Source organism: Brachypodium distachyon, chromosome 1 (assembly GCF_000005505.3).
Source record: "Brachypodium distachyon strain Bd21 chromosome 1, Brachypodium_distachyon_v3.0, whole genome shotgun sequence".
Taxonomy (NCBI): domain Eukaryota; kingdom Viridiplantae; phylum Streptophyta; class Magnoliopsida; order Poales; family Poaceae; genus Brachypodium; species Brachypodium distachyon.
In genome coordinates this window covers 58431014-58453992 of record NC_016131.3, presented here as the reverse complement: position 1 = coordinate 58453992, position 22979 = coordinate 58431014, and the positions used below count along the sequence as shown (strand labels likewise).

At 46.5% G+C, this 22979-nt stretch overlaps 4 protein-coding genes across 4 annotated transcripts; 2 read left to right on the top strand and 2 right to left on the bottom strand.

Annotated features, from left to right (window-relative positions):
• Positions 1–2959: 2959 nt before the first annotated feature.
• LOC100843090 (mavicyanin) lies at positions 2960–4132 on the bottom strand. Its single transcript, XM_003557629.4, has 2 exons — positions 3825–4132; positions 2960–3707 (listed from the first exon to the last, which is right to left on the bottom strand). Exons 1-2 carry the CDS (start codon positions 4036–4038, stop codon positions 3304–3306), a joined length of 618 nt encoding a protein of 205 aa, XP_003557677.1. The 5' UTR covers positions 4039–4132; the 3' UTR covers positions 2960–3303.
• A 1975-nt stretch (positions 4133–6107) lies between these two features.
• Positions 6108–8210, top strand: LOC100842478 (eukaryotic translation initiation factor 5A-1/2). Its single transcript, XM_003557627.4, has 6 exons — positions 6108–6256; positions 6361–6502; positions 7213–7335; positions 7427–7483; positions 7563–7637; positions 7721–8210. The coding sequence occupies exons 2-6, from the start codon at positions 6377–6379 to the stop codon at positions 7823–7825; spliced, it is 486 nt and encodes a 161-aa protein (XP_003557675.1). The 5' UTR covers positions 6108–6256; positions 6361–6376; the 3' UTR covers positions 7826–8210.
• Positions 8211–13236: 5026 nt separating this feature from the next.
• On the bottom strand, positions 13237–14307 carry LOC104582345. Its single transcript, XM_010231815.1, has one exon. It carries the CDS (start codon positions 14305–14307, stop codon positions 13237–13239), a length of 1071 nt encoding a protein of 356 aa, XP_010230117.1.
• Positions 14308–16986: 2679 nt separating this feature from the next.
• Positions 16987–22404, top strand: LOC100842168 (zinc finger CCCH domain-containing protein 55). Its single transcript, XM_014897465.2, has 5 exons — positions 16987–17225; positions 17547–18177; positions 18914–19502; positions 19665–20997; positions 21909–22404. Exons 2-5 carry the CDS (start codon positions 17586–17588, stop codon positions 21936–21938), a joined length of 2544 nt encoding a protein of 847 aa, XP_014752951.1. The 5' UTR covers positions 16987–17225; positions 17547–17585; the 3' UTR covers positions 21939–22404.
• The last annotated feature ends 575 nt before the right edge of the window (positions 22405–22979 follow it).

Genomic DNA, 22979 nt, shown 5'->3' with positions numbered 1-22979 from the left:
CCGGGGCGCGGCGCAGCTCGGCGACGCGTGGACCAGGAGGGAGAGGCGCGTGGACGATCAGCTGAGGCCCACGGCGGACCACCGGAGCGCGTGGGGGCACCTGAGCCGGAGCCGGAGCAGGTGCGCGGTTGAGCACGGCGACGCGCGGGCCAGGAGGAAGAGGCTCGTGGACGATCCGCGGCGGCGCGCGCGGGGCGGCGGCGGCGGCAGGAGGAGGCGCGCGGCGGATCACCGGAGCGGGAGGAGCCGGTTGCTGGTGGTGGTGGTGGTGGTGTCCCGCGGCCTCACCGGAGCAGAGGAGGACGCCGAGGCGGAAGGCGAGGTAAGCATCAGCGGCGGCATACTCGACCTGGGCCGCATCAAGCCGGGGCCTATGCCAGGCGCTCATGGCCACCTCCCGGGGCTTCCTAACCCCAACGAACCCAAGGAACCGCGCCGCCATCTCCTCCACGGAGACATTCCCCCCCATCCCGGCGAGCGCGCGGAGGTCTCGCCCGGAGGCGACGCGGAGGCCGAAGTGGTCGAGCAGCATGCGGCGGTCGTAGGCGCTCCCGTAGCCGACGCACAGCACCCGCGGGTCGGCGAGGAACCGGTAGAGCGCCGCGGGGATGGGGGAGTCGAGTTGCGCGAGGTGGAAGACGAGGCAGCGGTGGCCGGCGCAGAGCTGGAGGGTGGCGGGGGGAGGGGTGTGGTTTGGAGGGAGCGGGCCGCGGACGGGGGTCCACTGAACTCCGAGGCCGATGACGAGGCGGCCGGAGCGGAGGAGGGAGGCGTGGAGCCAGCGGGTGGTGCAGATCCAGCGGCGCGCGTCGGCGGGAGTCGCCGTGGCGAGGGCGACCAGGCGGCGGTAGGCGATGCGGACCGTGTAGGCGTCGTGGGACTCCGTGGAGCGGCGGAGGCGGGTGGCCGCCAGGGTGGCGGGGCCGGTGCGGCCGCCGCCGTAGTCCATGGCTGGCGGCAGCGGGAGGAGAGGGAGGCGTGGGAGTGGGGTTTTAGATTAGGGAAGAAGAAGAAAGGGTTTGGAGGAAAATGTTCGATCTGCTTGTTGGGGAAGGAAGGAAGGATAGATGGATAACTCACAAGAGCAAAGCTCGTGTCACCGACTTTACCGTGAGATCGTGGGCCCGGGCCCATTCATAAGGCAATTGGGTTAGTTCTGAAATTTCAATATAGCAGGTATATTTTGGTAACTTTGATTTTTGTTTTATGTTGCTTTTAGTATTTTTTTTCTCCTTTTATAAACTTGGTCAGATTTTAAAAGAGTTTCGCTTAGGACAGAGCCGGAGCACATCGGCAAACGACCGGCCTTTCTTGATCCGTTTTTACCCTTCTCTTCCTCTTCCGCCTGTATACATTGTACGTAAAATCGTAATCGTAAAAGATAGAAGTAGAAAAAACATGGAGAGGCCTCGACTCAAACCTTAGATTCCCAGCATTTCTCATGTTACATGAGGCAAACGTCCTCACTTGTTTCAATCCCATGCAACCAGTGATAATTCAACCAATCCTTAACCTCCTACGATTTTCTTCACGTTTTACTATTCGGTTTTTCTATGGGGTATTTTTATTTTAGAGATCAGTCGACACGCTGGTCCACGGATCTTAATCGAATGGAGGAACATGGGAGAGGAGGAATTGGGGACGATACCCAAATCTTGATCCAATAGTTCCGACGTGTCAACTGAGAATTAAATCATCTTTTGTCTAAAAATCAGGCATTAACACATATATACACTATTTACTTTTTTTTCAGAACTTTACACTATTTACTTTTATCTTGTTTTTTATGCAATGTGCAACTATTTGTTGCATACAACTGATAACCAACCAAAAGAAGTACACTCAGTTGGCAAATTATGTCTCGTGTTTCTCTAGCACATGTGCAACATGCTCGTATAAAAAAGTTTGGAGTTTGGACCGGCAGTTCCCCAAAATTTCACATCACCTTGTCCAGGACACTTTTTAGCGTAAAAACACTTATTGAAGTGGTTAGTATTGGAACCGAAAAGAAAACATTGATGCTAACTTTCTTTTCCTTTTTTCGCCTAATGTTGATTGCATAACCATGGGCCCCTTTAATTGTCAATGGGCCTGGACGTGGGCTAAGAATGCACAAGCTCGGGAGGCAAGTCCCTTGTTAGGCCTCATAAAGCCCAACAGAGTAGCTTCATCCTTATTATTGAGCTCAAAGAAGATAGATCTGCTGCCGTTCTAAAACCGCAAAAGCTCCTTAACCATCGATTCTAAAAAACAGATAATTATTGGCTTGTGCTTCAAAATTTTCATACGTATCTTCTAGTAGGACTTTACCAGGAATTGGGCTAAATTTCAAACAGCATTTTGACAGCAATTCAGCATAACACGGACCTGCAAAATCATTTTAGCATGTAGACTTCTAGGGTGCAGAGAAGGTTGCAGTTAGGTATGGGTTTAGGCGTTTAGCCAACAGTATTGTGGCATCTTCATCGTTCCAAAACGAATCAAGAAGACCCCGGCCAACTAAAGGATATGAAAAAACTGAATCCGTGATCAAATTTTTGGGACAGATTCGAAAGATAAGAAAATATTGAGGACATAGTTAGCTTTTTTATCTGGTACTTTTTCAATCTGGTTCAACCTCTTGTACTATTTTGCAGATACATGGTCCACACTCGAATTTGCCTCTCTATTCTTCTCAAACCTCCATTGGTTTAACACAAACCAATTAATTATATGCACCTAATGAACATGCCAACGAAAGATGCACCTAATGGAGCATTTTATAGTACAGTAAACAGAAGAAGACCAATTGATTAGAGACTAGACTAGATCCACACATGGTGCCAAGGCCCAAAGCAAAGCAAAGCATACCCCAAAGAGAGAGGCAATGGAGTAATGCAGAAGCAAAGGCAAATGCAGTAAGTACCACAGTCTACAGCTAACTGAATGACTTGCTTAATTGCAACCACACATGGGCACATGGTCACACATCTTTTTCTTTCTTTTCTTGCCTAAAACACGGGCATCCATCTTACTCCACCATGTTTAGCCTAGCTCAACAAATCACAATGCACAATGATAAACAATCCCAACAAATTACTAATCCACACTTTAATTAATCTTTGACAATCTCAACTAGCACAACGAGCCATGGACCAAAAATGATAAAAACACCATCTTGGAATCAATCGAATGGAGAGAACAAGAAAAAGAAAGCGGAAATCAAGCGCACAATGACCATGACATAGCGAAACAGAGAAGAATCTGACAAGAACAGGGCCTCAAGATCTGAGCTTGCGAATGGACGGATCTCAGCGAACTGGATCAGAGCATCCTGAGCAGCACGGCGGAGGCTGCGACGGCGGCGGTGACGAGTGGAGCAGCGGCGGCGTGGAAGGCGGCGGCGGCGGACTTGGATGAGGACTTCTTGGCGGCCGGCGACTTCTCGGAAGAAGAATCAGAGTCGTCGGAATCGGAATCGTCGGAGGACGGGGAAGAGGGCGAGGTTGAAGAAGAAGCGGAGCCCTTCTTGGCGGTGACTGCGAGCTTCATGCCGGAGTAGCAGTAGCCGTAGCTGCAGATGAAGAAGTAGTCCTTGGCCTCCTTGAGCTGGAACGCGAAGCTCGTCCCCTTGCTGTGGCTGCTAATGGCGCTCTCCTTGTCGCAGTTGTCGTAGCCCACCTCGTCCACCTGCACCACGTCCGACCGCCCGTTCTGGTACTGGAACACTGCAATTAAAAGCCAAATCCGAGCTTATTAGCTTGATTGCTTCCTCCATTAATGGCAGATTCGCAAGGAAAAAGAAGAAGCAGAGGAGGAAGAAGAAGAAGGGTTTGGGTAATTACGGAGCCAGTCGCCCTTGTAGAAGGGCTTGTGCTTCTTGACCCAGGCGGTGTAGTCCACCTTGGGGTTCCACCCCTTCTCGTCGCCCACCGTGTAGTTGGCGGCCGCCGCCGGAGCCGGCAGAGACGACGCCACAGCCGCCACCAGCGCCGCCAGCAGGAGCGTCGTCGTCCTTCCTGCTCGGCTCGGCCGCACCTGATCTGGATTCGTGGCCATTGTTGGGTGCTACTGTAGCTGGCTGGAGGCTGCTGCCTTGGGATCGATGTGGGAATGTGAGCTGGAGAAGTCTAGAACTAGTACCAGTGGGTGACTGTTGGGGAGTGAGCCAGAGAGAGTGAGGTTGGTGTTAAGAAGAAGAAGGGGACCGTCGGTGGGTCTTTCGTCTCTGTCACGGTGGTGCAAGAATGCATTCTTGCCTGATCTGGCTAACCAGTAAAAGATGGTACCGGCCAAATAGGGATTCAAATTTTGATGACTAATGAGCTAACAAAATGTATGCTTAGTTTCTATGTCACCAAAATTTACAACTGAATTTATACTCGGAAGAAGTTTTTGTTTGTGCTTTTTTTTTATGCTGCGGGAGCCATACGTTACCGGTGTATAGCTGATGGTGAAGGTAAAATTTGAGAATACATGTATATCCATTTTGAGAAAACGGAGATATAGTAGGATCGATCGACACTAAATTGGGTTAAAATTTGGAAATACATGTATATCTATACGTCCTTCTTGCTTCTTGAAATCGAGCGTCTCTCGCGAAGTGGTTAATCTGCTTCTTAAAATCATGCTTTCGTTGCGGGGTGATTAATCCCATAAATTTATGGGTAATAGTGGTAATTATGGCATTGTCATTGTTCCAACCAATCATTGTGTCATTAAACATCAAAAGGAATTAAAATGAGGGCATGTACTATGTCGTGTATAATCACACAAACCTCCATCATTGTCCAGGTTAGGCCTCATGTGTGTTGGAAGCAAAACCTTTTGTATATTTTTCTTATCGTTGTCTATTAATCTGCCGGAGACTTTGGACATATTTAATGCTCTCTTTGGAGTGAAGCAAAGCGCTTATATAAGTTGGTGGTTGAGAAATATTGTATCCCTTGCCTTTTTGAAAATGGGAGTCAGCCAACTGCAATGGTTAGATGCAAGAAGTTGAGACAAAGTGACAAACTAGCAGTCTCACTAAACACCTTAGAAAAACCGACTAAAAAACACCTTCAAGAAAATGACTAAAAAACACCTTCGGAAAAGTCCTCACAAAATACTTGATGTACATGGCATTTTTATGGTAGGTATGCAAGTGGGTTCGAACAGATATGCCCCTCTGCTAGACCAATTTTATTGTGAATTTTTTTGAACTAACAAGTTCCTAATGGGCGAGAAGCTTAAGCGGGACATAAGTAGACTGTTTTTTCACAGGAATATATTCATACAAGAACAATTTGGAACTCGGGCGAATTTTGGAAATTTAGGAACCCAAAGGTCTTCTGGAATGAAGATATTCATGTCCATAATGCAATTGAGAACTTGATCCAGGACATGACTATTTGATCGTTTAGATTGAAAATCAATTCTAAGAAAATAGCTGAACTATTTCTCATCCTTGTCATGAACTCTTTCACTCGAAGTAATATATTCATGTGGAAAATCCCCCTCCACCCCTTTTTATTGCCTAAAATAATATACAAGAACAAATCAGGAAACCACGCTATTTGGTTGCACATCTATTGCAGGTCACGATCTATTTTGAAACGGAGTCGTTTTTCGATCGAAACTTCTTCTTCTTTTTTGTTAGTAGAACTTTAGAAGGGCAAAATCATACTATATGAGAAGCAAGATGGGTATATACTCAACATAATCCAAGTACTATAACCGTAAAGAATTATACCGTGTGTTTCTTTCTTCTTTTCTCACGTAACCATAAATAAGGGAAGATGGGCCATTTGACGAGATGCCGCCACCTGCTCCTTTATTTCCGACAATGCCACTCAATGTGAGCACTACACATTTGTGATCTCTGTCTATCTGTCTGCGTGTGACATTGGTGCCTGTCACGTTCTTTTTTCCCCTTTACAGCTCACCTGCCTCTCCATGAACGCGATGTTTTTTTTTTAGAATTTTCTCCAGCACGCACTGTTCTCAAGGGCCTTGGCCCATGAACGCTATACGGGCTTCACTTCCTTGCACATACATGAAGACCATTAATGAGGAAACCAATTAGACAATAAACGGGCCGTGGGCAGCAGGCCCGTATTGGATGGACCGAATCTGGAGGCCCAACTAGCAGAGTCCTATCCGGCGGCGGTGGCTATCCCCATCGCATAAAAAGGTGGGGGGAGAGCCCGAGCCAAGAACCCTAGCTCAGTCTTCCCCGGATCCATCCTTCCTCCCTGCCTGCCTGCTCCCGTCGCCGCCGTCGTCCTCGCCCCCGGTGAGCCTTCTCGATCCAGATCCGCCGCGGAAACCCGATCCAATCCTCCCCCTGTTCTCGCTGACTTTTTATCGCTGTCGTTGTTGTTGTTGTTGGTTCGGCAGGAGCTAATCGTCGGAGATGTCGGACTCGGAGGAGCACCACTTCGAGTCCAAGGCCGACTCCGGCGCATCCAAGACCTACCCGCAGCAGGCCGGCACCATCCGCAAGAGTGGCCACATCGTCATCAAGGGCCGCCCCTGCAAGGTATGCATCGATTCCTTTTTTTCCCGATTGGAAATCTCGTGGCTGATTGTTGGTTGAGCGATCGATTCATTGGTTGATGCATCTGGTAATCTGCCTGTCGCCATGGATTGATTCGTCGGTGCATGCCCGATACGGATTTAGGACGCGTTGGAGTGGAATTGTTAGATCTGCTAGCTGCGGTGCAATGTTTTCGATGTAGATTTGTGTCTTTAGTTAGATACACATCGCAAGAAGTTGGTGAATCGACTCAAAAGGAAACTGTCTTGCTAAATCCTAACAAGGCAAGATCTTGCTAGAATTCGTCGCACGAGGCAATTGTGTTGGAGATAATTATGCTTCTGTATGTGTCCTGACTTGGCTTCCAATTGTTTGTGCTCCTCTGTTTGTCAGTTCAATAATATAGAGTGAGTACCCAGTTTCAGGAAACTGACTAAAATTAGAACTGCGACATGTTGTAGAAAGTTGGAGATGGCATGTGTTGTTTTTCCCATGTTTAGTTTGGGTTACCTCGCTACCCCTATGCAGTAGATGCTGATATCGTTTCCCTTGATTGTCAAAGCGTTTCCTTGTAGACTCTGGTGTGATTATTTGCTTTGTGCATCTGATTGTCCGATTGCGTCCATTAATCCAATGATTCGGTCTTGTCTTCTGTAAGAAAATCACTTGTAGTCCAACTCTTGTTGTTCTGAGGATCACTGTATTTGTTCTAGGTTGTTGAGGTTTCCACTTCCAAGACTGGGAAGCACGGTCACGCAAAGTGCCACTTTGTTGCCATTGACATTTTCAATGGAAAGAAGCTTGAGGATATTGTTCCTTCTTCCCACAATTGTGATGTAAGCTACTTGCTGAACTCATGCTTCATTTTGTTGGTTCCTTGTTATTCGGCACAGCCTAATGAACTTTCTCTACGGTGGTATCATGCAGATCCCCCATGTTGACCGTCAGGATTATCAGCTGATTGACATAACTGATGATGGATTTGTATGATTGCTTCTCATCTGACCTTCATTTCTATTTTGTGCGTTATCATGTTTCTAACTTGGTGAGGTTTGTTTTACAGGTCAGCCTTCTCACTGAGAATGGTGGCACTAAGGATGACCTGAAGCTTCCCACTGATGATGCTCTTCTTACCCAGGTTGGTACTCTTCCGTGCAAACTTAATCTGCCATCTACTACCTTCACAACTGTGTCTTATATGGTTTGCTCTCCGACCTGCAGATCAAGGATGGGTTTGATGCAGGCAAGGACCTTATCCTGTCTGTGATGTCTGCCATGGGTGAAGAACAGATCTGTGCCGTGAAGGAAATTGGGGGCGGCAAGTAAGCAGCTCCACGTGCTTGCCTATCTACCTACCTACGATACTTGGTATCTAGTGCCTCCTGGTGTTTCAGATACACATACATAGGCATCAAGTTATCCGTTGGATGAAACTGCTTTAATCAAGATTTGTGTGTTTTTACACCGAATGCTCGAGGTGCTGTTAGTACTTTGTTATCTATCTATCTATCTCTGTTATACCTTTGAAATTGGAACTGAGTGGATGACTGGATCTCTTATTCTGGTTTACTTATCCTTGTTATCTATGAAATTGGTTTGGGTTAATTTTGTTAAGCCTTCCTGCTGTGTTTCTTTGGTTCATGATGGTCGAGCGGAGTGTAACTGAATTCCTTGGGTCTGAAATCTTATGCGAATTATGAATTCCATGTCATATTTTGTGTATTTGCTGAATGACACTAGTCTTAAATGTTAAAAATTTGAGTGCTTTTTTGTGGTTTGGTGACAATGTTTGGATCCATTGCCTGATGTCTCATGAGCATGTACAATGCACGGTGCATAAGGAGGTTGGTATAAACTTCAACAGGTTTAATCTTAAGCACCAGTGTTTATTTTTATAGTAGAGGTGCCAAACTAAGCACCTATCCTATAGAAATACACACCAGTGGTTAAGCGAAAACCGGTTTATTTTGTGTAAGCTTTGTAAAGCACCTCAATAGGCACTCGGCGCTGTACATGCTGTCTCGGCAACATCTACTCTCCGCAATGGGCTCATCATCTCATCTGTTGCTCATGTGGATTCATAGCTCCTGGACTCGTAGCGAGTTGGAGTATAGGATTCTAGGATCCAACGAGATATTTGGATAGAATTTGGATTAAGGGTTGTGATCCTGGGAGGGGATACTGGATTGTGCAGTTATCGTGTGTGTGTGTGTGGGGGGGGGGGGGGGGGGGGGGTGGGGGTGGGGGGAGGGGAATCTATCTTCATAAAATAAGTTTGTTTTGCATCCTCTTCTGGGATGTTCAAATTTCCGTTTGATTTGTGTGATTTGGGGCATTGTTTTTTGTTAGGACCGGAGAAAAGGTTAGTATTTGCCAAGATAATTGAATCCCATGAGACTTTTGTAGAGGTCACCGGAAAAATAAAACGACCTTGCCTAAAATGGCTTTCTGGCTTGCCGTGGGCCCTAGAAGATGGAACGAGAGTTGATGCCGCATATACGTACTCGTTGTGCAGCTCCTGCTGGCTCTTCGGTCCCGAGGTTGCATACTAAGATCGTAGTCGAACACACACACAATTACGAAGTACAGTAAAATAGATGAACATCAGAAAGTAGAGAGGAGCATGAGTTCTTATTATTCTTATTAATTTCTGCTCTCAATTGTACAGATAACTTCTTCTCCTTTATATAGGCCCAATGGATAAGAGCCCACAACAAACTATTAGGTGGAGGAACGAGTGTGCGATTATCCGTACGTCATATGCCTCAAAAACTCCGGAAAAATCCAGTAGGAAAAACACATGGACGCCTCGTTAAAAAACCTCATGCGAGAAACATAAGAAAAACTCGTTGAGGGAAAAAGAGTACAACCTACTCAATCTCCAAGATGAGTACTTGATGGCCATGATTAAGATTTAACGATGATATGTGAAGTATCTCCCCTGAACCTTGCATCTCCCGGAGTCTCAACATACTGATTTCACGCACACACCTTTCAAAAGTGGATGCCATTAGTGACTTAGTGAACAAATCAACAAGATTTTCACACGACTTAGTATGCAAGACCTTTACCTTGTTCATCTTTTGCAACTCATGTGTATGGAAAAACTTAGGATTTATATGCTTGGTGAGATTACTCTTCACAGAACCCGTTTGTACTTGTGCAACACAAACTGCATTATCTTCATAGATAATGGTGGGGGTTTGGACGGTGTTCAGCCCACAGGTCTGTTGAATGTGGCGAACCATCCGTCGAAGCCGTACACACTCACGTGATGCTTCATATAGTGCTATGATTTCTGAGTGATTCGTCAAAGTCGATACAAGACTTTGCTTTGACGATTTCCATGAAACAACAGTTGCATCACATAGAAAAACATATCCAGTCTGAGACTTGGTTGTATGCAGGTCCGACAAATACCCAGCATCGGCATAGCCTATCAAAGATAGGTCTTGATTCCTTCTATAAAATAGGCCAAGATCTTTGGTCCTTTGCAGATACCTAAAGACATCCTTAACAACTTTCCAATGCCTTTTGGTAGGTTCAGAGCTGTACCTAGCCAGCAAATTGACGGCGAACGCAATGTCCGGCCGTGTACAATTCGCGAGGTACATGAGTGCTCCAATAGCACTCAGGTAAGAAAATTCTGAACCCAGAACTTCCTCCCCCTCTTCTTTCGGCCTGAAAGGGTCTTTGTCTTGCTGTAATGACCGCCCAGTCATGGGAGTCTTTGAATCCCATCATGGGAATGTTTTGAGTGTAGGTAGACTGGTGTACTAGAATCCCATCATGGGAATGTTTCAGTTGCAAACCTAGACAGAACTTGGTTTTACCCAAATCCTTCATCTCAAATTCCGACTTCAAGTAGGAACTTGCTTCCTCAATATCCTCAGGTGTACCGATGATATTCAAATCATCTACGTATACCGAGATTATACATAACCCATCTTGGGATTGCCGTATAAATACACATGGGCAATCTTCATTGCTCGTGTAGCCCTTTTCATGTAGAAAATCGCTCAGGCGATTATACCACATTCTACCTGACTGATTAAGTCCGTACAGTGACTTTCTGACTTGAACACTGTATAGACCTTTGTTTGCTCTGTCTTGATTCGGAACCGGGAGACCATCAGGTATCCTCATATAAATGTCCGAATCCAAGTTACCATACAGGTAAGCAGTAACAAGATCCATCAATTTCATTTTTAAGTCCATATTGACTGCCATTGAGATCAAATATCTAAATGTAATTCCATTCATGACCGGGGAGTAGGTTTCCTCATAATCTTGCTTTGTACCGTACTACCTCATTATTTTCATTTCTCTTGCGGATAAATACCCACTTATAGCCGACAGGGTGTACGTGGGGAGGGGTTCGACACACAGGTCCAAAAATCTCTCTATTGTGCAGAGATAATAATTCGGTAGCTATTGCCTTCTGCCAATCTTTCCAATCCGACCTCTTCTTACAATCAACGAGCGAGTTAGGCTCGGGGTCAAGATCGATGATTGCGGCAATTTTCTTAGCAAAGTTTATGTCGACATTAGCAGTCGCTCGGTTTATTGATTCTCCCGTGTTAACATAATCTATGGCCATTTCGTCATGGGGCACATCATGCGCATCCTCTGTCTTCACAGGATTTCCCATTCCTGGAGCGAGGTCCTTTAGTGTTTCCGCGCCGATGTGTGCGCTCACATCTCCGCTGGGTGCTTCCACTGTTGGAAGGTTAAAGTCCGGAATTCCTTGCGCTGGAGATTCCGTACTTGTGCCAGGTCTCAATTGGCTCCCCTCACTCTCTCGGGGCTTTTTAGTAATCGAGTGTGATAAATCCCCCTTGTCCTTTTTCGTCGGGCGTCCCCGAGTACTTGGGATTTGAGGAATCGGATTTCTCGTCCTTTTAGGCCTTTGGACTCGAGCGGGTAGACCCACAGGATCCTTGGGTATCTCTACCCTTCCGGTACATTGCGCGCAGGCACATGTGATTTTGTCACACTTCTCAAGTCACTAAATTGATCAGGCAGTTGATTCGCTAAAGCTTGCAAATCTATATCTTTTGGACCTCTCTATGTGTCTCACTTGTGCGCGGGTCATTTGCGTGGATCCCCGTGGCTTGCCACGTCAATTCTTGACTTTTCTCATCAAGAGGTTGATTTCCTCCCCCTAAACTTGGGAAGAGATCCTTGTAAAAAATGCAGTCAGCAAAGCGGGCCGTATGAGAGTCTCCTGTGATGGGGTCCAGATACCTGATTATTGACATGGTCTCATAACCAACGTATATCCCTGACTTACGGAGCGGTCCCATTACTGATCACTGAGGGGGTGGTATCGGTACATATACCTGGCAAGCGAACCTACGAAGGTGGGAAATTTTCGGTGCCGACCCTTGCGCTAGTTGGACAGGTGAATGGATGTTGTAGGCCGTGGGTCTATAGTTGATGAGATTTGCGGCGTGCAACACTGCATGCCCCCAACACGTGGTTGGTAAATTACAACCCCGAAGGAGTGGTCCGGCAATGAATTTAATCCTCTTAATCAATGCCTCCGCTAGTCCATTTTGCGTATGGACATGCGGTACAGAGTGCTCAACCTTAATGCCAAGTGCCATACAATAATCATCGAACGCTTTTGAAGAAAATTCTCCAGCGTTGTTCATTCGAATAGACTTTATACGATGATTCGGGAAATTATTCCTCATTTGTATGATTTGCGACATCAACTTGGCAAAGGCATGGTTCCGTGTGGACAACAAGTTAATACATGACTATTTAGACGAAGCGTTTATGAGCACCATGAAGTATCAAAACAGTTCCGAAAGGGGCTGAATCGGACCACATATATCTCCTTGGATGCATTCCAAAAATGAAGGGATTTCATCCCTCACTTTCAATGGTGATGGTCGAATGATTAATTTCCCCGTCGCGCATGCCGAGCACACGAAATCATCATGATTCGGGAAATTTTTAACATTCAACCCATGCCCAGTTGAATTGTTAATTATATTTCTCATCATTCTAATACCCGAGTGGCCTAATCTATCATGCCATAAGCAAAATAGTTCAGAACTTCTAAATATAATCTTTAAGGTAGTGTACACGGGCGGCGCTACAATCTTAGTTTAGTAAAGCCCAGTGTCGAATGAAGAGAATTTTTCAACAACATGCTTACCGTGGGCATCGTGCTTTGTGATAAGTAGGCACTCTTTGCCATTATCATCATCGGTCTCCACATGGAGGCTGTTTGCGCGGATGTCCTTAAAACTCAAGAGAGTTCGAGTCGACTCCAGGTACAATAATGCTTCCTCAATGAGCAAATTTGTTCCCATGGGGAGTATGATAGTGACTCGTCCAGAGCCTACTATTTTTGACTCGCCCCCTGCGATAGTCATTATACTCCCGGGAGTCTTTTTAATGGACTCGAAATAACGAGTTTCTCTCAAGATGGTGTTTGTGGTACAACTATCCACAAGGCACGTTTCCTCCATTCGAGCGCTGCGTGTTCTAAAATATAGCATCTAATTAATTCATGAAGCGAGGAAGTAGCGACATAATTAAGTAAATGCGACATACATTTCAGAACATAACAAGCCATCAATATTAATAAAGGAATTAATGAATGAATTCAACATCCAATCGCCATAAAACAAATATGTTTTGCTCTCGTAGAGCTTACAATAAACCAATTATTCAAATGTATCAAAACACACCACCATGCAAATATAAAGGAATAAAGCAAGCTAGGTAGACTCTTCCATGAGACCGTTGACCTCAAGCGCAATGTCGTTTGTGGTCACGTCATCCATGGTGAAAAGTGCTGCAGCGTCTCCCAAGTCCAGACCAAATGGAGGATTCCCCGAGGGTTCAACATCCATCGGTGTGGTGGTGTCAGTAGTGGATGCCTGTAACATCGCCAAGGATGGCGGTGTAGGGATCATCTGTGGCGGCGCCACTTGGGGCACCACAGATCCTCCCCCTCCGTAGATGGTGAGGTTGGCCTCATGTGCCTTCCTCGCCTTATAAGCATCCGCTACGTGCTGAGGTGCGCGACAATCGCGGGAATAATGAGACTTCCTGCCGCACCTGAAACACACATGGGGCCCCTTGGGCACCTTGGCCTCCTTCTTGTCCTTCCCTGCCTTCTTGCCCCTCTTGCCCCTCTTCTTCTTGAGGGGCTTGAGGATTTTGAAAGCGTTGGCCTGTACTTCTGGGCGCGCACTAGCCCCCAGTGGTTGCACGACAACGTTCTTTTTGAGAACCTCGTCATGCGCCTCAGCCACTTGGAGGATGTCGACCAGCTCAGAATATTCCTTGTAGTTCGCCTGTCGGTAGCTCCGGGAGGACTGCACGGCATCTGGATGAAAGGTTGAGAGAGTCTTCTCAATCTTCTGGCTATCGGTGACTGTAACACCGCATAGCCGAAGACGAGTACAAATTCGGTGTAAAGCCGAGTTGTACTCACCAACGGACCGGAAATCCGCAACCCTCAACCGGGCCCATTCCGCCTCTGTCTGGGGCTGGGTGGAGTACTTCAGTCTTTCGAACCAGCGTTTGAGGGCGGTCCATAAGGCTAAGGCACTCCGCTCAGCCATGTACTCAATCTTGAGTGTGGCGCAGAGGTGGTGGCGTAGGAAGTGCAAAGCCTGGGCATTCTCAACCGACGTGGCGGCAGGGGCACCTTTGCCACCCAAGCCAATCGGGCTCAAGAGTTGTTTACCCTCGAGCCAGATTTCCACATCAGTTGCCCATGCAAGGTAGTTACCACCATGCTGTGCAAGTTCGTCAAACTCGCGCTTGGTGATTGCCGACATCATCCATTTAGATTCCAATGCATAATTGTGATGAAAAATACATTTGTGGTTTAATGTGGCGTTCCAATATTAAAAACATGTGATTCTATGCTTCATAATACGATTAAAAGTGTTTGAACAATTAATCTATAGCATCAAAAAGCACTAAATCAAGGCATGTTAATATTAATGACATGTTAAGCAAGTGCAAAGGGCAAAAATACGCCCAAAGAGTACATTCCCGAAGCAATTTTGGCATAATTATGCGATTTTAGATAAAACAGACAGTTCCAGGGACATATGCAAAATAACACAATAGGGATAAAATGCATGTGATTTACTAAAATGTCCCGGACTAAAACGCAAAATTCCTGGCTCAAAAAGCATTTCGGGTTGCCAGCCCATCTCCCCCATTTTTTTTTCCAGCCTAGAGGCCGGCCCACCGGCCCATCCCTCGCGGCCCAGCTGCGCCAGCCCCTAAGGTTTCCCCTGGGTGGCGGCGGCTGCACAGTAGCGGCAGGGGGGGGGGGCAAGGCGGAGGCGGGGGGGGGGGGGGGGGCGCGGCAGCGACGCGCTCTCTTGCCCAGCACGGCTGCAGCCCGCGCCCAAGGCGCCGGCGCGCGCACGCGGCGGCGCCCGTGCCCGGCGTGCTCATGAGGCGGCGGCAGCGGGTGCCCTGGCGGGGGCAGCGCTCGCGCTCGGAGGCAGCGGTGGTGGCGCTCGCGATGGGAAAATTTGGGCGGCATGGCTCGCTGCCATTCATGGCTGCGGTGGCCGGCGGTGCGACGCCCAACGGCGTGGCGCCGTCTCCCCCAAGAATTGGTCAACAAGTCCCTCATACGGTGGGATCGATCGGTAATTGTGCCGACGACTTGGTCAGCAAGCAACCCACGAGGAAAATCCAATCTTGAGGTGAAATACAACGAAAAGAAACTAGTCGCAAAAACGGAATCGTAACGCAGGGAGGAATCCATTTTTCAAATAAAATTTCAGATCCAATACCTCCGTGATTTTTGTCGAGAGCCTGCTTGGGGTAGGCTCGATGAAGGCTCAGGGTAGAGGCTCGTGCTGATAACGTGTTCTGCAACTCTTGCCGGCTGGCCGGCCCGAGGTTGCACACCAAGATCGTAGTCGAACACACACACAATCACGAAGTACAGTAAAGTAGATGAACACCAGAAAATAGAGAGAAACATGAGCTCTTATTAATTTCTGATCTCAAGTGTACGTACAAAGGATAGGCTCCTCTCCTTTATATAGGCTCAATGGATAAGAGTCCACAACAAACTATTTGGTGGAGGGCGCATGACTCGGTGGCCACCCCACCCGTCGTTGGTTTCTCAACACTCATGATTTCAGGCGGAACATCCGCCTACCTTCTATCGTACTCCTCCGTTCAAAACCGCGCAAATCTTTATAGAACGGAGAGAGTAGACGAATATTTTGTGGTTTGGTATTTGGATAAGTCTGGGCATTTATTCATCTGCGTGATGTATAGGCTGGCTTTGCAAAATAAGCCAGTGACGAATGGCAGAGACGAGAAAATTCGTAATCTCATTTTGCATAGAAATATCACTAAAAAAGTTTAAAGTTTTAAGTTTTTGCATGGGAGCAGACACTAAAGGCCGGGCACACATCAAAATCGAGTTAGACACCACATGGATGTCCTACCTTCTTGTACCATTTGTGGAGAGTAGGGAAAGAATGTTTCTCATGGCCTTGTCAAGTGCGCCAAGGCTCGTGCACGTTGATTTACCAACCAGAGTGGTGTGAAAGCAACCAAGGGAGGAGTTTTTTTGTTACGACATGTCTGAACTGGTTGTTACATCTGCTTGGTCACATGGATCTTTCTATGCGCCATAAGCTGTTGTTTTTCTTTTCAAGGACTTGGCATCTTAGGAATGACGTGATCTTTGATGGGGAGAAAGTTGTAGTTAGCATTCTGGTTATTTTAAGCATGAGCCACTTTTGTGTTGGCCTAGGTAAATCAATCGAAAGTACACAAAGTGGTTAGACTACTGTTCTTGTCATGGGGGGATCTTCTAGTGTTTGCAAGTAGAGGTGCAACATGGTGACCCTCAGGGTACTTTTGACCCTTTTTAGTTCAAACAAATGAACTAGTTTTTTAAAAAATTATGTCATTTTTAAAACTTTAATTCATTTGGTTGAACTAAGGAGGGGCAAAAGGTATCCTAAGGGTCACGAAGTTGCAGCTCTATTGGCAAGGATGTTGAGGTTTCGAGTGACCTAAGAAAACCGTCTACCATGTGTTGGGCAAAGGTCGACGCCGATGCTTGTTTTGACCTGGTGTCTAATTCTGAAAGCGTGGTTGTTTGTTGCGCGTGAGTGAATGAGACGCGCTCTTCTCTCCGCTTGGGATGTGCCGCCAACAAGCTCGGTCGTGAAGGTTGATCGCCATTGATTTTTCACATGTCTAGCTTTGAAAGTTCCGTAAGAATGTGACGTGAGCAATCAATGGTGGGGCACGGGTTTAGTCCATCAAACTTCAAAGCGCAACGAGTGTGTGCATCACGTTTCGCCCGCAAGCATCCTACTATAAAAACCGTTTGCAAAAGTTTGTGAATTCCAAAAACTTGTCACCGGTTCAGAAACTTTCAAATTCGCAGCACGAAAGCAAATGCTGAACTTTTTATACTTGAAAACTTACAAACGCCGCACAGCGCAATGGAGTTTCCTTGTTTGGAACCGTATACCAATGGGCAGACCCGAGTAGGGAGTCCTCCGCGGACCCGAGCCGGTCGGTTCCCCCAAATCCCAATCCGCCGCCGCCCCAGTTCCTCCCGACCAGACCTCGCCGGCCGCCGCCGGGTCCTGTCTCCTCCCTCCCTCCCGACAACGGCGAGCGCCGCCCGCCGTCACGAATCGCCGGAGGATTTCCGCTTCGGACTGAGCCGGAACTCGTCTCGCGGCGGCAGGAGGTAGTCTCCAGAACCTCCTTCCCCTTCCCCTACCTTCCTCGCGCGTTCATCCGTGGGGCGGCGCGGTTCGTGTGGGTGTGATTGTATTGTGTCGGTCCTTTGAGCGATTTGATCTAGCTAGGGTTCTATTCTGGGGTTCGCGGAATGGGGGGCGCTTCTTCTTCTTCTTCTTCTTCTTCTTCTTCTTCTGGTGGGTTAATTAGTCCCGCTGTTAGGTGCTTGATTTGTTCCTCTATCTCCTGTTCGAGTAGTTAGATTTGTTCGTGAAACTGAGCAGCAAACATTCTCAGGCAAGGTTCGATTTTTTTTATTTTTTTGCAGGAGGAGATTTCGGAAGAGGGTTTGGACTCCGGGCTGGCGATGTACGGGCAGGGAGGGGGTTTCAATCCGCACTACCGTCATGCCGCCCCGCTGCCGCCACCACCGCAGCAACCACTGCCCCCGCCGCCGCCACCCCATGCTGGGGTGACCGGCGGCTTCCCGCAGCAGCCGCTGCCGCCGCTGTCGCAGTACCAGCAGCCCCCGGCAATGCGGCCTCCGCCTGGGCCGTACCAGCATGGCGTGCCGCCGCAGTTTCAGAACCAGGGCTACCCCTACCCCCATCCTGGCCAGATGCACCACATGCCAATGCTGCCGCAACAGAGGGGTTTCGGGCATATGCCGATGTCCGGGCCGCCGCCGTCGCAAGCTATGTATCAGCCCCCTCCGCAGTATCCCATGTCAGGGCCTCTCCCTCCACCGCCGCCGCGGCCACCTAGCATTGCTCCAGATGACCTGCCGCCTCCGCCGCCGCCTTCTCCACCTCTTGTTGCTCCCTCGCCACCAGCTGCTCCTGCAACTGCGCAGTCACGTGCGCAGCCAGAAGGTGCCCCTGATGCTGGCCGTGACGGCAAAAGTGAGAAGGCAGCTACTGATTTAATTGTGTCTGATGACTCCGATATGGATATGGGTGGTGAGTGGATTCTCCTCATCTTCTATGTCGCCATTTGTTAGAATTCTAAAAACCCCGCATTCAATTCTGCTGCTGCATTTAGTTTCACAGCATTCTGACTTGACGCATCTTATAGTGCAAGTAATTGCTCCCTCCGTTTTTTTTAATGTAAGGCGTATAAAATTTCCTTCGTATTTCTGAATTTAAGGCGCACAAAGTCTGAACCAGTCCACGCGAGCCCACCTTCGCATGCCAACAGAAAAATCGGCAACCGGCCATTGCATGAGTAGAGAAGAAATTCCTTTTGTGCATATATTCATGCACGGAACAGGCAGTTGCTCTCTAGTGGATAAGCATTGAGTCAAATGATCGTTAGCTGCGTTTTTTTTGGTGCCAGAAACTATAGGCCGTACATACAAAAGCGGAGGGAGTAATTACGTTGTGAGTTATCTGTGCTGCCACATTTTGTATCGCAGCACTGAGACTTGGTGCATCTTGTGTCATGAGTTCTTAATTATTTGTGGGTTTATTTGATATCCTGTCAATTTTACTTAATTGTGGTGCAGTAAGGTACTAAGTAAGGTCTTCTTTTTGTGCCATAATCCTATGATCGTATCTTTATGATGAGAGACTATCAATATGTTTTCCTTTGTAGCCAATGTACCGCTAGTCAGACCTCTCAATTGTGATACCTGCATTCAGCTTTGTTCTAGAACTAGTCCATTCTGTACATTTACTTTGTGAAGTTAACTTTCAGGAGATGAAGACTCACCATCACGGGTAAATCTGAGTGTAGTCAATTCTTCGCCTGCTGCTGCTGAATGTTCTGGAGATGTTAATGCACCAAAGGCTGTGAATGACACGTCCGGCCTTGGCAATGATTTGCCACCTGGCAGCAGTGGAAAGTCTAAAATGGGAAATGTGACCATGGAAGCTGGGGGCCAAATGCAGTTAATACAGCAAGGGTATGCCTCAGATGATAGTGAGGATGAGGAGCATACTGGTGCTTCCAGCAACCCTTTGCTATTGCCTGAAGATAATGAGCCGAGTCATCCAAGTGATAGAAATACTGAATTTGGTCGCCAGCAGGTTACTAAGGCAGAGGAAAATGTGAATGCAGCTCCGTCCAGACCGCATGAGCTCAAGGATGACAGAGACCCAATAAAATACAGTTCAGGTGAGCTTGGGCATCCTCTCAAAGAAAGTTTAAGTGGCAGTGAGTCTGCTGGGATGCAACAGAGTGAAAGGCATGGGAGGATCCAGATGAAACGAAGCCGTGACCAGTCTCCTCAGGCTGGGAGAAGCTGTAGCCCTTCGAGGGGAGATGAGCACAGTCCACCCCGAAGGTACTGAACCTTCTATCATGCTATAAAACATAAAATAATGCACCAATTTATCTCTGTAAATTGCAAATTTGCAAGTCCTTTTTTTATGTCATCATCTTGTATTAGTGCCCCTTCTGGAAGTCTAAGAATATGTATTATTTCTATGTCATTATTTCTTTTCAGTTCATCACCTGGAAGACAAAGCAAGTCACCAGTTGCTAAGCGGGCTAATCTACATCAGAGCAAATCATCACACCAAGTGAGTTTGCTACCAGGACAACCTTTACTTGCAAGTTCAGACTTTCCTCAGACACAGTTTCAGCCAAATGCCATGGCGCCAGCAAATGATTTCCTGCGGAATCAGATGAGAACCTATCCTGCACCAGATCTTTCTCATCCCAGGCCATTGGATTTCCATCCTCATACCCTCCAGCCGGTTGTTCCTTGTCAACAGCAGCCTGCTACCTTTCACGCTGATGAGTTTAAAAGGCCTTATTCTCTTGATAGTGCCCCTGTTCCTCTTCAAGATGGACGGCCAGGGTATTCTGGTGGTGTGGGTCTGTCTTATTCTCATCAGTCTTCATATGGCCCGCAACAGCCTCCTCCCGGCAGTCTGGCTTCGGGTGCAAACATAGCTTACCCATCTTTCCCGATATTTCCATCAAATCTGCCAGGAAGTAGTGACTTTATTCCTGCACCTGATGCTATTCTGCCAAAGTCATCTATCAAACCACACTACAACCCGTTTGCATCTACCTTTGAAACAGATCCGACTCTAGATATTGGTCCTGTTCTAAGTCCAAATGCAGTTGCATCCTCTTCAGCAAGAGCAGGAGAGCATATGAATACACTTAATCATTTTGGTCAGTCTGCTGCTGGATCTGGAACTCATTTCATCGAAAGTTCTGCAGAAGTTGTGCCTGACCGGCAAAAACAATCTCGTCCTGGGTTTACTTCTACGGGTCCCTATGATCCACTGCTTGATAGTATTGAACCCTCAGGCAACTCAATCGACAAGGATATTGGTCAAGAGGCAAATCTGAGTGCCACTGGTAGTCGCAATGCATCGAAACTTGTGAATATAGAAGTGGAGAGCAAGAATATGCAGGGACTCGGGCTGGTTGCTGAATCAGAAGTTGGAGAACTGGGAGAGGTGGCAGCAGATACTGAAACTGGTGTGGTAGAGAATGTGAGTCCTGAGCCCTTAGGTGCTAAAGACTGGAGCTCAGACATCCCCGGTGATATTGACAATGATCAATCATTGGATGTAAGCAAGAAGAGTAAGGATTCCAGATCAATGAAGCTTTTTAAGGCTGCTATTGCAGATTTTGTCAAGGAAGTTCTTAAGCCATCATGGAGGCAGGGAAACATGAGCAGAGAGGCTTTCAAAATGATTGTGAAGAAAACAGTTGATAAGGTTGCTAACTCAGTCCCTAGCAATCATATACCAAAAACACCAGCCAAGATTAAACAGTATGTCCAGTCGTCTCAAAGGAAAGTGACCAAACTAGTAATGGTATGTCTACACTGCTACTAGCATACTGGTTATATACAGATTCTGCTAATACTCTTTCTGCCATGTGTTTGCACTCTGCAGTTATTTATAAAGTTATCAACTATGCTATAGTGTATGGTCATGTCACATGATTTGTGAAATATCTAAACACAGCTACTGGTAATGGAAAAAGTGACATGCCATGGATAGTATGAAACGGAAACACAACATGTGTTCTTGTCAACTTCATGCTATTAAGTTTATAAATCTTATTTTGCAACGGGAGATGTCATGAAATCTTTGGTAATTGATTACGAATTTAGCACCGTATCGTTCTAGATTACACTGTTAGTTAAGTTTGGTGGGAGGCTGGTATTTATCTCCAAGTTTTGAATAAGCCTAAATGAATGAAATCACAAGCTGGGGGTTCAAAATTTTTATTTATCGAGCTACTCACATTGGGTTGTTAACAGTTGGAAGGCTGGAGTTTATCAACAGTCGGCTGATGCTTTGTCTAATTGGTTGTGTTGATTTAGGATCAAATGCATTATTTTGTACTCTCTCTGAACCATAATAAGTGTCGCTGATTTAGTACAAAGTTATGAATTGGAGGGAGTACAATTTTGTTCTTCTAGCTTTATTATTTTGATTGTAGACTGTAAGTTTCAGTTTTATTTTTCCAGATTATTTAGGGTATATTAGTAACTTTCTTTTATTCAGTACATATTTCAGCTGTCAACTCTTTTAGTCAAAATGTCTGAATAAATTGGGAGAATAACTGTGCAAGGGTGTGCATACATTCTGAACTTCTACATATACATAGTACTGTTTCGCATGAGCTTTTTACTCGCGTTCAGCATAAATTATTGTTGTGAATGTACTAGTTGGTTGAAGTTTGTATACATATGAATCAATATATTTCATTTCTTCAGGGCTATGTTGAAAGGTATGTGAAGTTATAGCTGGATCAGTAAATCGCTAATTTGGATTATGAACCGGGACAATCAGAACAGACTCCCTCTTCCGTTCCAGAACTTGTGATGGGCACCAATGCAGGGGGGCAAGCTGTGTGTGCGCTCCTTTGGGATATCTATTTGCATGAAATAGTCCTGTAGCAATAAGTTATTTTAAGTAGTTCTGAGGAAACTCATGTGTTTACTCGCGTGCCCCGGATTCAGAGAATCGCTGCCCAACTCACGTCTTCTTTGCAAGCCACTTTGTTGATACTTCTTCCCCTTTTTCCACCGTGGTAAGTGATAGCCTGATAGTAGGAAGATGTAATTTTCCCTTGCACTGGTTACACGAACATGGTTTTATGAAATACTCCTGGTGCTATCAAGCGTGGTTTGATCTTTAACTTTCAAACATTCGCCTTGTATTTTTGCGAACTCTGATCCATGTGCAAGCAAGTCATCCTGCCTACCTGCATCTGATCATGTTATCCACCCTGCTTCATGACATTCTTGATTTAGTTCTGAAGATCAATTTTTAAGGAAATTTAGTTTTGAAGATGATGCTCGAAGGGATTGCGAAAGACTAACGAGCTACTAGTGGTCTTTTCAATCCGAGCAGCATATCTGTTTTGTTTGAATTTGTACTTCCTCACCTGCTGATGCCATTGCAAGCTGGTTATTTATGGCTGTTCTGTCGAATCAAACAGGCTGAAGTTTCAAAGAATACCCATTTTACGACATCTTCGGTTGTATTGCTCTTGCCGAGATGTTCGTCCTCTGTAACATTGTTCAGTACGATTCCTTCTTGACTATAGTTACTCTGTATTATGTGCTCAAAATAAAATTTTATCTAATTGCCAGAAAGATCTGGGCATAACTGGTACTAACTTATTTGTATTTCCTTCCTTGTATGAACGTCATCAGTGATGGCTGACGATGAATAATACTCCAGCTTGTTAGCTCGCAACCAAGTCCCACCTGTCACACATTTCTTCTGGTCTCATGTCGAGCAATATTCCTTGTTGAGATTGAGCAGGAAACCTGATTTAC

Bases quoted from the DNA above. Each gene is read 5' to 3' on its own strand.
- LOC100843090 (XM_003557629.4), bottom strand. From the start codon at position 4,038: ATGGCCACGAATCCAGATCAGGTGCGGCCGAGCCGAGCAGGAAGGACG. The intron at 3,708-3,824 runs GTAATTACCCAA...TTTTAATTGCAG, and splicing joins CTACAAGGGCGACTGGCTCC to TGTTCCAGTACCAGAACGGG.
- LOC100842478 (XM_003557627.4), top strand. From the start codon at position 6,377: ATGTCGGACTCGGAGGAGCACCACTTCGAGTCCAAGGCCGACTCCGGC. The intron at 7,484-7,562 runs GTATGATTGCTT...TTTGTTTTACAG, and splicing joins ACATAACTGATGATGGATTT to GTCAGCCTTCTCACTGAGAA. The intron at 7,638-7,720 runs GTTGGTACTCTT...TCCGACCTGCAG, and splicing joins ATGATGCTCTTCTTACCCAG to ATCAAGGATGGGTTTGATGC.
- LOC104582345 (XM_010231815.1), bottom strand. From the start codon at position 14,307: ATGTCGGCAATCACCAAGCGCGAGTTTGACGAACTTGCACAGCATGGT.
- LOC100842168 (XM_014897465.2), top strand. From the start codon at position 17,586: ATGTACGGGCAGGGAGGGGGTTTCAATCCGCACTACCGTCATGCCGCC. The intron at 18,178-18,913 runs GTGAGTGGATTC...GTTAACTTTCAG, and splicing joins CTCCGATATGGATATGGGTG to GAGATGAAGACTCACCATCA. The intron at 19,503-19,664 runs GTACTGAACCTT...ATTTCTTTTCAG, and splicing joins GAGCACAGTCCACCCCGAAG to TTCATCACCTGGAAGACAAA.